The sequence below is a fragment of the Mesocricetus auratus genome, unplaced genomic scaffold, assembly GCF_017639785.1.
Source record: "Mesocricetus auratus isolate SY011 unplaced genomic scaffold, BCM_Maur_2.0 Super-Scaffold_100009, whole genome shotgun sequence".
In the NCBI taxonomy this organism is placed as follows: domain Eukaryota; kingdom Metazoa; phylum Chordata; class Mammalia; order Rodentia; family Cricetidae; genus Mesocricetus; species Mesocricetus auratus.
In genome coordinates this window covers 78,319,084-78,334,117 of record NW_024429193.1, presented here as the reverse complement: position 1 = coordinate 78,334,117, position 15,034 = coordinate 78,319,084, and the positions used below count along the sequence as shown (strand labels likewise).

Genomic DNA, 15,034 nt, shown 5'->3' with positions numbered 1-15,034 from the left:
ACAGACCTGATCTTACTGTCAGTAGTTTCACAAAATACCATGTTACAAAACTATAACATATAGGCAGAAGGCCTAGGTCAATTCCACGCAGGTTCCCTAGTTGTTGGCTCAGTCTGTGTGAGCCCCTATAAGCCAAGGTTATTTGGTTCTGTTGGTTTTCTTGTAGTGTCCTTGACTACTCTGGCTCCTACAATCCTTCCTGCCCCTCTTCCGTAGGATGTTCTGAGCTCGACCGTATGTTTGGCAGGTCTCTGTATCTGTTCTCTGTTCACATCAGTTTTCCTTCAAATTTATTAATAGTGTTTCTCTCTCTCTCTCTCTCTCTCTCTCTCTCTCTCTCTCTCTCTCATTTGCTTAATGGCTTAATGTTATTAAAGGTCTATCAATCTTGTTATTCCTTCCAAATGAGCAATTATTGATTTTATTATTTATATTATGTTATTTTCAAATTTCTATACCTTTAATTTATGCTCTTTTCTAGATTACTGATACTTGTATATTGATTTTTAGAGCTATTTGTTTTAGTTTTTCCAAAGTATTAAAATGCATCAAGTTCTTTACTTGGGTTTTATTTAACTTATCTTTTTATAAAGGTAATTAGAGCTATAAACTTTCCTCATGAGACTCTGACTTCATTTTGTTTCATAGTTTCTAGTATCCTATATTTTTATCTTTATTCACTATAGAAAATTTATAATTTTCTTTTCTATTTTACAGTGATCCATTCATTACTTAATACTGTTTGTTAAATCTCCAAAACCATTTATATTTTCGTCATTTTCCTACTGCTGTTAATATCTAGGTTTATTTCACTGCAATCCAATAAAATTATAAGAAGTTTTAAATTTTTCTTTGTTGAGAAATTCTATGTCCCAATATATGGTGTATGTTAGTGAAGTTTCAATGGGGCTTTTGAGAAAAAACATGTGCTACCTATTGCTTGTATGTATTGAATTATAGATTTTCCTGAACTACATTAGATATATAATGTCCTGTTTCTCTATTATATATCTTTTCGTTTATATCTGAATGATATGTACATTGGTCAAATGGGGTATTGGAGCCAACTGTCATAATGTGTTAGATAGAGAAGACTATAAAGCCAGCCAAAAGACTCAGCATGGATAAGATAGAGGCTTATGAAGTACCACCCTCATCTACCAAAGCTATGGGCAGATGATAGTGGCTGAGGAAGAGGAAATGTCTTTGCTTCCGTGATTTGGCTCCTGAGAAGCTCTCTGTTTTCTGTTAGATGGTTCTACAACCATGTACATACTGAAAACAAGGTGGAGTCAGTGAGTTTTAAAAAAATGAAAGGAGGCCAAGGAATTGGGAGAGGAAAAGAGTGGTAGAACTATGGGAAGACTTGAAAGGGAAGGAATTTGGAATGAAAATCAACCTAAGCATATATTTACTTTAAAAATTTTATTATATTCCTAGTAGCTTTACTTGAAGTATGTATAAAATTTAAAAGAACTTCTAAACCATAATACTACTGTATTATCAAATAGGGTTTTATTTTACTGACAAAACATGTCTTTTTCAGCATACTGTAACCACCAAAGATCCATTTGAGTCTGTTAGTAGAAAACATACTTATGAGGCACTGTATGGTTTCTCCTTTTTGTTTGAAAATCCATGTTGTAGGTGTTCTATGAACCTTAAAATTAAATATTATTATTAGAATGCATCAATTACTTGACTATATTATGTAGTTCAGGTTTTAAATTTTTGAGAAGACTTGTCATTTTTCTTGAAAGAACAGCTAAAAGTTCGTGTTCAGAAAACAAAAGTGTTTAAATGTATAAATTGAAATCAATAACACAAATTATTTTAGTGAACTTAAATATCAAACTAAATACAGTTAATTGGCTTCCAGGACACTGAAGTATCCAATTCATAATAATTCTATGACATATTTGCATTTTTCACAAAGTGAGTGAACCATAATTCTTACTGTGCATTTTCATTATGCTTTTGTACCAAACTCAACAGCAAATTCAGGTTTCTAATATCTTGAGTTCTCTTAGGAAGATGAACTCGAGTAAAAGATGTAGCAGGAAATTCATAAGGATACCTACAGAATCTGACACCAAACAGCTGATGTCTTTTAGAAATCAACTCGAACTTGATCCTCAAGAACTGAAGTGGTTGTCTTTGCGTGTGATGTGGGAGCTGAAGACACAGCTCTACATGAAAGCTATGGAATCTTGAGGAATCTTCTCAGATCCAGATAAATCTAGAATCTTTAGCTACAGGGAGGAATTCCATGATAGTATGGAATGAACTGGGAGTTTATTAAGAGGGTTTTTATCATAGATTTAAGCAGCAAAGAGCTAATAGAAGATAAGTACTAGGAAAAAAGATCTGACACAGCAAAGCCTAAGTTTAGACTTGACAAGAAAATTTCACAATTACATATTTTTAACATAGCTGCAATTATTTGATTCTGGTGCCTCTCAAATTTCATAACAAAGATTTCTAAGAAATTAAATTTTCCATTCCTCCCTTTGGTGAATGAGGTAATAGTGTAGTTTCTCATAAAAACTGGGCATCATTCCACATGCTAAAGTAAAAACATAGTTCTCCTGGGTTGCAGGATTTGTGTTTTGTTCTGTTTTGACTTTGTTGTCTTTACAATAAATGATGGTTACAATTCTGTTCATGAGATAACCAGAAAATATTTTAGAAAGTTATAATAATATACAAAAACATTGCTATTTTTAATGTATTTTAAATCTCAATTTAAAAAGAATATTAACCATATGAAGGGGACCTCAGAGAAAAATCGTTTTTTCCCATTTTAAAATTTTATTTAAATTAGAAACAATCTTGCTTGACATGTCAATCAAATCCCAGATCTCTCACCCTCTCCTCCTCTCCTGCCCCCCACCAACCTCCCCAACCCCCACTCCATCCCCCATATGCTCCCCAGGAAGGGTGAGGCCATCCATGGGGAATTTTAACTGTGGTGGAATCACGAGTTCATCGAGAATCTTCAGTATGTATCCAGGTGGATATGTGTGTCTTTGCTTTCCCCACTCCCAGAGTTTTGCTTGTATCTGTATTCTGTTTCAGGGTTGACAGATTAGATCAGTAAGACTTAAATATCTACCCCCAGGTCTTAATTTTTTAAAAGAAGTATGCAAAAATATGTTGTAAATATTTTTAAATTAGTAATTATCAGGTCACTTAAAATATTCTGATAATTTAATAAGGAAGTGGAGGGAAATATGTTCTTAGAGAAATGAGTCTGACCCTCTATATGAACAGTCTGAAAGCTGTTGTCATCATCCATTTATTGTTGCATTTTAATTTCTTTGGGCTTTTCAAATGCTTCTAAACTTTACACAAATCATGAACTAAATTTTTCTTTGCTTCACAGGGTCCAGTCAGTGGGGAAAACTGTTCAAGATTTAAAAATCTTTGAAATGAGATGGAGATTAAGGCCAAGCCTTATTTAGCTCCACTATTGGTTTCTAATCTGGCAACATTCCAGACATGGGTTTTTCTGAGGGACAGGTTCTGAGTCAAGTCCTGACTACCAGCCAAAATTTTGTCTGTTCTCTGGAAAACTCCGATCAAATAACAACAGGCAGCAATCCATGGTATCAAGGATTCCGGTTTCCAGTGTTAATATAAAATGCATGCTCTGAATGAGCAAACTTCAGTGTCAGAAGAGTACCTTCACCAGAGATTGTGGTGACGAACAAAGAAGACACTGTTTTCTGTGAAGCCCATGTTCTGGTTTACTTGTTATTCCTTCCTTTTCCTTTTTGAATAGTTTTTCTCATGCAATATATTCTGATTATTTTCCTTTCATTCAACTCTTCCGAGATCCTTCCCATCTCCTCATTCATCTAAATCCACAGCATTTTTGTTGCTCCTTAGAAAACAGACATCTAAATAATAATAAAAAATAAAATGGAACAAAATAAAACAACCTAACCAAATAGGACAAAACAAACAAAGAAAAGAAAAAGCTCACATTTTAAAAATACAATTCATCAGTATTTAAAAATTTTTAAGATGATCTCTTTAGATACATGCTACTTTATTTTATGATAATGAAAATGCACACAATGATAAAATAGTTATGTATTCCTGTTAGAAGTTAGAGTTGAGCATTTAGCCCTGAGTAAAAGCATGAAAGCAAGGTTGCTGGTTCACTGCACATGGCTCTAAGGCATGTAGCTGGTGCAGTAGGTGGGCCTGCATTGCAAGCTGTGCTGCTTCTGCAAACCCAATGTTATAGGAAGGAGCTGTGACCGTGGGGAGGGGGCATCTTTCTCAGTTTGCATATGGCATCTCTTTTAAATGGATAAGGGCTGACTTACTGTATGCTGTAGGTTTTGGGAAACATGTTTTATTTTTCAAGACTGTAAGGTTTAAAATAAGCTCTATTTGTTTTCTTTAGGACATTGTTTTTCTTCTTATGTTCTCTCTGAGGCCAAGCATAAACTTCGTTTGTGGAAATTTATTCCTTTCATGAGGCATGTATGTCACTTATGTTTACAGACATCAGAGCAGTTTGAACTTTTGTTAGACCTCTGTTATGAAAGAAAATATATTTGGCAAGTTAAAACTAGTATTTTAAATGTTAAATCATATCTATCATACAGATACAAAATGAACACATTAACATTTTATCTTGTCTCTCATGATTATGAGGGAAATGGATGACTCCTTCCATAATTTACTTTCCTACTCAAGCATGAGGACCCAAGTTTTAACACTAGCGATTATGATAAAAAAGAAAACAAAACCATATTTGTCCCACAGCAACATCATGTAATCCCAATGCGGGGGAAGCAAAGAGAGGAGACGCTTGAGGGTGGATGACCAGGCACTGTGACCAGATCAGTGACCACAGGCTATAGTGTGGGAACTTGTCTCAGAAGAGTAAGTAGACAATGATTAAATAAGACACCTCTGGTTTCCACAGACAAATGGATGGATATGTAGTCCCTCATGTACTTGAAAATGCATGAACACACACACACACACACAAAAATCATATGTTTAAATGTAGCTTTTCCCTTTAATGAGAGATGTTAACTGCTAGTCAATATTCACTTTCACATCTACAGACAAAAATTACTGATAACTTCTAAGTTATGCATCATATATGGAGAAATAAAGTACCCCAAAGACAAGCAAGGGATTTAATAAGACAACACAGAAATTATGTTATAAACAATGAGTATTATTTAAGCAGAATTTCTAATAGATGAGTATTACCAATATTTAACAAACTATTAGATATCATAGCCCCAAAGCATTCAAATCAAGCAAAGTAACAGTGGTTGATCATAACTTGTAAAAGTACTCTTGATGACTTCATGAAATCCTAGAAAATCAAGTGGAATTTCTATACTATACATGATTACTATATCTTAACATTAAATTGTAGATGCGCTTACATATATAAATAAAATAACAAATAGTGATATACATAATCTTCAAAGAATATTTTCTGACATGATAAGCAAGCAATTTAAGAAAGAAACAAAAAAAGAAAAATATAATATACATGATAGTAAAATCTGTTTTTTTAAGATAATACACTTTATTTTTCCCTCTTTTAATTTAAATTAGAAACAAACTTCTATATATATATATATGTTTTTATTTAAATTGAAAACATGCTTGCATCCCAGCTCCCTCTCCTGGGGGACCAGGAAGGTTGAGTCAGGGTAAGAGTAGAGTAGAGAAGGGTGACAGATACATTAATAGATGGAGTTATTATTGGTTTGAGGAGAGAGCTGACACTAGTGAGATTTCCAGAAATGTACAAGGGTAACACCAACTGGCAAACTAAGCAATAGTGGAGAGACTACCTTAATAGCCCCTCCCTGATGATAATATTGATGACTACCTTGTATGCCATCCTAGAACCTTCATCCAGTGACTGATGGAAGCAGAGACAGATACCCACAGCTAAACACTGAACTGAACTCTTGGAACCCAGTGATAGAGCTGGAGGAGTGATGAGCAAAGGGGTCAAGCCCTTCCTGGTAAAACCCACAAAGACAGCTGACCGGACAAGGGGGAGCTCTTGAACCCAGACTGATGGCTGAGAGGCCAACAAGGGACTGATCCAGGCTCCATGAATGTAGTGCCAGTGAGGAGGCCTCAGCAAACTCTGGGGCCTTGGGTAGTAGATCAGTGTTTTCCATGGCATAGGAATGAAACAAGCTTCTTTTACATGTCAATCCCAGTTCCCTCTCCCCACCCCTGCCCCCTACCTATGCCCTCAGGGAGAGTAAGACCTTCCATGGGGGATCTTCAAAATCTGTCATATCATTTGGAGCAGGACCTAGACCCCATGTGTCTAGGCTGAGACAGTATGCTTCTATATGGAGTAAGCTCCCAAAGACCATTCATGTACTGTGGATAATACTGATTCCATTATCAGAGGCCCTATAGATTAACCAGACTCCAAACTGACATTCATGTTGAGGGAGTCTGGAACAGCCATATGCTGGTTATCCAACTATCAGTCTGGGGTTCATGAGTAACCCCCTGTTCAGGTCAGTTGTTTCTGTGGGTTTCTCCAACCTGGTCTTGACTCCTTTGCTAAACACTCCTCCCTCAATACAAGTGGATTCCAGAGTTCAGCTCAGTGTTTAGCTGTGGGTGTCTGCTTCTGATTCCATCAGCTACTGGATGAAGGCTCTAGGATGGCATATGAGGTATTCATCAATCTCATTATTGGAAAAGAGTATTTAAGGTAGCTTCTTAACAATTGCTTATATCATTAGTTGGACTAAACCTTGTATACCTCTGGACATTTCCCTAGTGCCAGATGTTTCTTTAAACCTATAATTGCTCCCTCTATTATGATATCTCTTTTCTTGCTCTCCTATATTCCTCCTCTGACTCGATCTTACTCCCCTCTCCTGTACTCATCCATCCTTCTCTTATCCCCTTCTCTTTCTTCTAACTCCCACTTCCCTCCCTCCAAACTCCCAATTAGCTCAGAAGATCTTGTTCCTTTCCCCTTCTCCGGGGGATCATGTATGTCTGTTTCTCTTAGGCTACCCCTTGTTTCCTAGTTTCTCTGCCAGTGTGGATTGTAGTACTCCTTTGCTCTAACTCTAAAATCCATATATGAGTGAGTATATACTATTTTTGTCTTTTTGTGAATGGGTTATCTCGCTCAGAGGGGTTTCTTCTAGTTCCATCAATTTTCCTGTGAATTTCAAGATTCCATTGTTTTTTTTTCTGTTCAGTATTACTCCATTTTGTAAATGTACCACATTTTCTCTATCGACTCTTCAGTTGAGGGGCATCTAGGTTGCTTCTAGGTTCTGGCTACTACAAATAATGCTGCTATGAACATGGTTGAACAGATCCTCCTAGCCCTTAATGTATAAATACTGTTGGGTATGTGCCTAAGAGTGGGATTGCTAGATCTTGTGGTAGATTGATTTACATTTTCCTGAGGAAACAGCATACTGATCTGCAAACTGACTGTATAAGTTGGCACTCTCACCAGCAGTGGGGGAGTGTTCCCCCTTTTCCACATCCTCTCCAGCATGAACTGTTGGCGTTTTTTATTTTAGCCATTCTAACAGGAGTAAGATGGTATCTCAGAATTGTTTTGATTTGCAATTCTCTGGTGGCTAAGGATGTTGAATATTTTCTTATGTGTCTCTCAGCCAGTTTAGATTCTTCTATTGAGAATTTTCTATTTAGTTCTGTACCCCACTTTTTAATTATACTATTTGATGTTTTGGTGGCTAGCTTCTTGAGTTCTTTGAATATTTTGGAAATCAGCCCTTTGTCAGATGTGTAGTTGAAGATCTATTCCCATTCTGTGGGCTGCCACTTTGTTTTGATAGCTATGTTCTTTGTTTTACAAATTTTCGAAGTTTCAGGAAGTCCCATTTATTAATTGTTGATCTCAGTGTCTGTGCTACTAGTGGTATGTTCAGGAAGCTGTCTCCTGCACCAATTCGACTGAGGGACCACCTACTTTCTCTACTCAGAGGTTCAGTGTGGCTGTATTTATTTTGAGGTCTTTGATCCATTTGGACTTAAGTTTTGTGCATGGAGATAGACATGGATCTGTCTGCAGTCTTCTACATGCCAGTATCCAGTTATGCCAGAAAAATCTGTTGAAGATGCTTTCTTTTTTCCATTGTATAATTTCAGCTTCTTTGTCAAAATTCAGGTGATCATAGGTGTGTGTTTTAATATCAGGGTGTTCAATTTGATTCTATTGGTCTACCTGTCTATTTTTATGCCTGTACCAAGCTGTTTTCAGGACCCTAGGTCTATAATACAGCTTGAAGAATGGGATGGTGATACACCTGGATGTTTCTTTATTGTACTGGGTTGTTTTGGCTATCCCGAGTCTTTTGTTTTTCCATATGGAGATGAGAATTGTTCTTTCAAGAACATCCCTCTTCCATTCCCCTATTTTGATGGTGACTACATTGAATCTGAAGATTGTTTTTGGCAAGATTGCCATTTTACTATTTTGATTCTACCTATCCAAGAGCATGGGAGATTTTTCCAGTTTCTGGTATCTTCTTTAATTTCTGCCTTTAAGGAATCAAATTTTTTGCAATACAACTCTTCAACTTGTTTGGTTAGTGTTATCTCCAGGTATTTTTTGTTGTTTGTAGCAATTGTAAAGGGTGATGTTTCTCTGATTTCTTTCTCAGCCCTTTTACTGTCTGTATAAAGTAGGGCTACTGATTTTTTTGAGTTGAACATGGATGCCTTGGTATATGGGCCACAGATGTTCACAATTCAGACTTCATCTTGGTAGATTTCTCCTGTGATGTATATGAAATGACCTCCTTCATTTCTTTTGATAGATTTTAGTTTAAAGTCTAATTTGTTTGATATTAGGATTTCTACCCCCACATGTTTCTTGGGTTCATTTGATTGCAAAATATTTTCCCAACCCTTAACTCTGAGGTAACATCTGTCTTGAAGCTGAGGTATGTTTCTTGTAAGCAGCAGAAGGATGGATTCTGTCTTTGTATCCGTTATTTTAGCCTGTGTCTTTTATAGAAGAGTTAAAATCATTACTATTTAGGTATATAAATGACCATTGATTGTTCATTCTTGTTTATTTTGGATTTGGTGGTTGTGGTGAAAATGTGTGTGGATTTTCACCCCATTTTTTTTCTTTTGCCTGTTGGTAAAGTTGAATGATCTATTGCCTATGTTTTTCTGGCTATAGTTAACTTCATTAGGTTGGAGTTTCCTTCCAGAACTTTCTGTAAGGATGGATTAGTGGATATGCAGTGTTTACATCTAGTTTTGTCTTATCTTGTTTTCTCCATCTATAGTGATTGAAAGCTTTGCTGAATATAGTATTCTGGACTGGCATCTGTGGTCTTTTAGTGTTGGTAGAATATGTATCCTGGACCTTCTGACTCTCATAGTTTCCATGAAAGTATCAGGTGTAATTCTGATACATTTGCCTTTATATGTTACTTGATATTTTTTCTTAGCTGCTGTTAATAGTCTTTCTTTATTCTGTATGTTTGGGCTTTTGATTATTATGTGGTGAGGAAACTTTTTTTGGGTTCACTGTATTTGATGTTCTGTAAGCTTCTTGTATCTTCTTTGGCATGTCTTTCTTTAGGTTAGGATAGTTTTCTTCTATGATTTTGTTGAATATGTTTTCTGCACCTTTGAGGTGGGTTTCTTCACCTTCTTCTATACTTATTATTCTTAGGTTTGATCTTTTCACGTTGTCCCATATTTCCTGGATATTTTGTGTTAGGGATTTGTTGGATGTAAGATTTTCTTTGGTCATTGAATCTATTTCTACTAGTGTATCTTCAGTGCCTGAAATTCTTTTTTCCATCTCTTGTATTCTGTTGCTTATGCTTGCATCTGTAGTGCGTGACTATTTACCCAGATTTTCTATTTCCAGCATTCCCTCAGACTAGGTTTTTTATTGTCTCTTTTTTAGCTTTAATCCTTGCACTGTTTGAATTGTTTCTTGCAATTTTTGCTTTGTCTTTTCCTTCATTTCTTGACTTTTTTGGTTTGTTTTTCTTTCATTTCTTTAAGGGATTTTCTCATATCCTCTTTGAGGGCCTCTATCATTTTCATGAAGTTGTTTTTAAAGTCATTCTCTTCTGCTTCATCTGTGTTGGAATGTTCAGGTAATGCTTGTGTACATTCTCTAGTATCTGATGGTGCATTATTGGTTTTTCTGCTGCTGTTTTTATATTGTCTTCTTCTTATCCCTTCTTTCAGTGGGTGCAGAAGGATTCTCTTCCTCTCCGTGTGGGTATGGGACCAAGGTTCCCTTGCACTGGGTGCAAACAGGTTCAATACTCTGTTGGATCTCATTCTCCTGTGGATGGTGGCAGTCCCAGTACCTGAGCCTTGCTAGTCTCAGGGTGGAATGGACTCTGTTGGGATGAGATCCGAAGTGCACAGTCCCCAGGCCTCAGCTGGTTGTGCACAAGGCACAGGAAGTCAGGCTGTAAACAGGCATATACATACCTAGACCCGTGGGTGGAAAAAGAGACTAGGATGCTGGCAGGCTCTTGGCGGGTTATACCCAGCTCGGGATGGAACCTGCTGTGTGCAGTCCCCAGGTCTTCAAAACTGAAATGTAGTCATTTCTTTAAAATGTATTGGGAAGGATTTTATTCTTCATTAAACTTGTGAAAATGATGGACTTAAATTCAAAGGTCTCTAGTTCATTTTCATCTGATGGAAACCATGAAAATTGATAGAACTTAAGCCATCTTCTTATGCTATTTTTTGTGAGGTATAGTTTGGAAACTTTATATCACAATTGAGTTTTGAAATTTTATACAACTTAGGAAAGTATTTAAGTGGGTATGTTATAAATTTAGATTAATAACAGTATAGTAAAAATGACAAGAAGAAAGTTCAGGAAATACAATAGTAGTTTCCCCAGGAATGAGTTATCTTGAAGTAATTTTTTGCAAATGAAGTTCACAGGATTGTTCCGAACATAAGTCAACACCACATTAAAGAACTGTACCTGTATATGAACTTGCATTAGTCTTTTAAATAAAGATGTCAATCTTGTTCTATGTACAGATAAAACACACATCCTTTGCAGATGGTAAAATACCAGATTGTTGACTAGCTCTCATGGAATATTTCTACTTTTCAAAAAGGGTAGGATCTTTTACTTCCAAAATTTTGGAGTTGTCAGACTATGTAATTGATTTTCAAGAAACAGACTTTATAATTTTACATGATAAAGGATTTTCTTTTCTTCTCCCAATAAACTTGTCATTATTACACCTTCTTTTAGAGAAATGTTTGCTGTGCTGCCAATGGCTACAATAGTGGCAGAGATGTTATGACAGTAACCAACTACTTTCTGGTTGGACTTAAGGACTAACCACAAGAGGAAATACATGTCTGGTCCTACAAATCTGACTAAAACCCATGGTTTTGGAGCTCATCAGCCCCAGAAGTAAACCTATTGTTATCATTCTGTTAAATAGACATAATTTCACACTACCCTCTGAATTCATCTCTGTCTATCCACAGATTAGTACAAAGAAGTCTTTGCACGGTAGATGTTTAACACAGAAACAACTGGTCCAAGTACAGAGAATAGGTATGAAGTGCTCATTCACAAAACATCTAAACTGCATTCCACACCTTGCATACTGGTCAATTGTAGTTTTCTGTAGTGATCTCCATTACCACATCAATGACCAGCATAGGGCAATAACTCTATAGGATCGGTAATGGTACACATAACTTGTGGTAATCAATGGCTCTCTAATTGGATTTAAGACTTGCTCAGCATCAGTGCTAGTGAAATTACTGTTATTGGGGAATACTCTATTACACTAATGTGCTAAAAATTGTATTTTCTAGGTGGGTATGCAGGTATGAATGTGCTTGCCTGCAGATGCTAGGAAAGTATTTCTGATCCTGTGGAGCTGGTGTTATGGGTGGTTCTGACCCAGCTTAAGTGATGGCTGGTAATTGAATCTGGGCCCTCTGCAAGAGCAGCAAGTAATTTTAATCATGGGGCCATCTCTTCAGTTCCACATTATTTTAATTAGATAAGTAAAGAAGCAATGTTTCAAATATATGTATAATTCACATATAAATATTCATTAAAATAATTGTCATGCTTACTTCTTCTTTCTATTCTGCTTCTCACTGAAATTCTGATTTCCTCTTTGTACTATATTCAACTCTAAATACCCACTTTGCATCCTCAGACCTGAAGGAAACTTTGCACATTTATACTGAAACTCATTTATATCAGCTCCAAAAGATTATTCTACATTATCCTAGAGTAACTGAAATACCATTTAAACATTTAAGTTCTGTTCAAATAAATTACCTTGTCTTTAAATCTATACAGAAATCTAAGCCAGAGTTATTGTAATGGTTTAGCTATGCTTTGCCATTCTTTCTCACACACATGACTGAAGCTTTGTTTTTGTGCTGTTCTTCTAGACACCAAAATTGCCATCTATTGAACTAGATTTGATCACTTCCCTCATTTGGCAGTGAATTCTTTGCTATTATGGAAACATTGATATTATTATTCTTCAGTGAGAACAGAATAATGTAAAATTGACTCATTGTGTAGCACCACATATACTTTTCTTTGGGAAAAGAAGACTTCTTCACAGGATAACTAAACATCCAAATCGCTGCACAGTAGTCATTCCATTGGCCTTTTAAAAAGTAAGAGCATGTCTTTTCCTTCTAGAATAGATTGTTTCCATCTTGCCTTGAAAGAGAATGGAACATCAAATACTGTTTTTCAACATTAGGGTTCCCAGGCATATACTTATACATCCCTAGGAATCCTTTAAAATTGTCAGTGCTGTCAAGACTAATTGTCAAAAGCAACCCTATTATAGAGCAAGTATTTTAAACTTAAAAATATGTTGTAAAGTTCCCATCTAACATAGCACCTTAAATTATCTCAAAATTGTACTTCTACAGGTCTCATCATAGGGACACGTGAAGGCAAATACTTTGTGAAATAATTATGTGATGATACCAGAACAATTGTATTAGTTTCAATTTTTGTTTTGCTTTTTAAAGAAACATTAGGTATTCAAATGTTTTAATTAATTGTAATGCCCCTGTTAGTAAGATTGATACAAGGAGATACTGAAAATATTTTATTGCAATTAATTTTAACTTTGAGAGGAGATTTGCAAAGTTAAATTTCACGGTATGAAATGAAAACACATGATTATATGATAATCTCAGTATTTAAAAGGCAGTAGTGGACACCTTGTCATGTAAGAAAAGGCATGTGTGTAGCTCCTAATATAAGTTTTCTGCTACTAAGGATATTTTTCAGTTGGGGATAGAAAATATTAAATATAGACAGACTGAAATACAGCATAGTGTTAAAAATCAATCAAGATATTTTGAGTGTATTTAACTTTATCTTGTGTAATGTGGCACAATTAATGTGGAAAGAGATGCAAATGAGTTGAAGTACTCCATCAGATAGATGGTACCCCTTAGCTTTCTTATTTGAGCCTCATTTTTTTAATTAAAAAAAGGTTTGTATCATTTTTATCTGTGGGTGTATTTGTGTGTGTGCTTATATGCATCTGGGTGACGATATCTATGGCAGTCAGAACAGTGTGTAGACTGTGGAGCTATAATAACATTCTGTTTTGTACCACCTGACAAGAATGAGAGTAACTACTCTGTAGTCTTCCACAAGACCAAAAAGTGCTCTTACAAGCAGGATCATTCCCCTAGCCCTTTCCTATTATTTTGTGCATATTTGAGTTTATCAGTCTAGAGTTGTAGTGTGAGGATAAAAATTTAGAAACATAATTTAAACTCTACAGCCAGTTGGTGGCATGTTTTTATGTTTCTTCAAATATTAATGTCTTTCGCATAGAAAAAAATCAGTAAATTTAGTCACCTTGGCAAAAAGTTTCCTATAACCTTGAGAAAAGTTCATTCATTTTTCCAAGTTTTAAAGTATGCGAAATTGGAAAAAAATGTTTTGTACTGCATACATTGATCATGTAACATCAATTTTGAATATTAATAAAATAATTTCTTCTCAATAAAATTGCTTCAAAAATAACTCAAATTTTTTGTTACAGGAGACAACTGCTTGGCCACTGAGTACACCAAGATGAAAAGTATGCTTTTAGATTTACAAAATCAAAAGTACATTACACAAGAAAATGAGAATTCTAACGGTGATGACATATCTAGGAAGAAGCTGTTGGTGGATCAAATGTTCAAGCATTTTGATGCAGACAGTAATGGACTTGTAGATATTAATGAACTAACTCAGGTATGACCAACAATTAAATAAAATATCTTGCTTAAGTATAGCAGATAGTGTTATTTTTGTTAGAATTTACTCTATATAATACATTTAATTCATCATACCAAAAGAGAGGAAATGAATTGCTATGATTACATTTGACTACCTAACTGATTACATCAATATATTTAATGATATGGTGTATTGAAACTAGTCTCCAATACATAATTTGATCATGACTCAGGAAGCCAATGGCTTAGGATACCACTAAGTATGTGAATGCTAGGCTTCTATCACCACAACCATAGGGGAAAACAAAAAAGGCTTAACTAATTTATCAGCAAGATTTACCAAATTACTATAGTATTTTATAGTTTACAAGAAATAGTATACATTTTGTACCTTAAACAAAATATATATTATGTTCTGGAGCTTGTAAGATTTCTCCTCATATATTCTGGAATGTGTGTAATGTTCAGTTTCTGCCAATGCTTAAAATGTTTCTTAGGAGTCATTTGAGGTAGAGGGTGTACACATGTTGGTGATGACAATGATGTACACTGTTGTGAAATACAGCTCTGAGAAAACTTACCCGGGATTTGATTATAATGTATCATCATTTGCTTTAGTGTTGCATATATGTTCAGACAAGATAGTTATCTGTAGTCTTATTGCCTTTGTCTGTCTTTGATACTTGAACAATGTAGGATGATGCATAGGGTGAGTTAGAAAGTACTCATTTATAGTTTCAGAAATAAATTTGTTATAATTTATATCTCAGGA

The 15,034-nt window shown here is 35.4% G+C and overlaps 1 protein-coding gene across 2 annotated transcripts in view; it reads left to right on the top strand.

The window, feature by feature from the left end:
• The window catches only part of Fstl5 (follistatin like 5), a 579,517-nt gene that overhangs the window by 279,875 nt on the left and 284,608 nt on the right, over nt 1–15,034 (top strand). For both annotated transcript variants that reach the window (XM_040752632.1, XM_040752631.1), the window contains exon 5: nt 14,082–14,278. In XM_040752632.1, the coding sequence (XP_040608566.1) occupies nt 14,082–14,278 (197 nt within the window). The remainder of the gene's footprint in view (nt 1–14,081; nt 14,279–15,034) is intronic.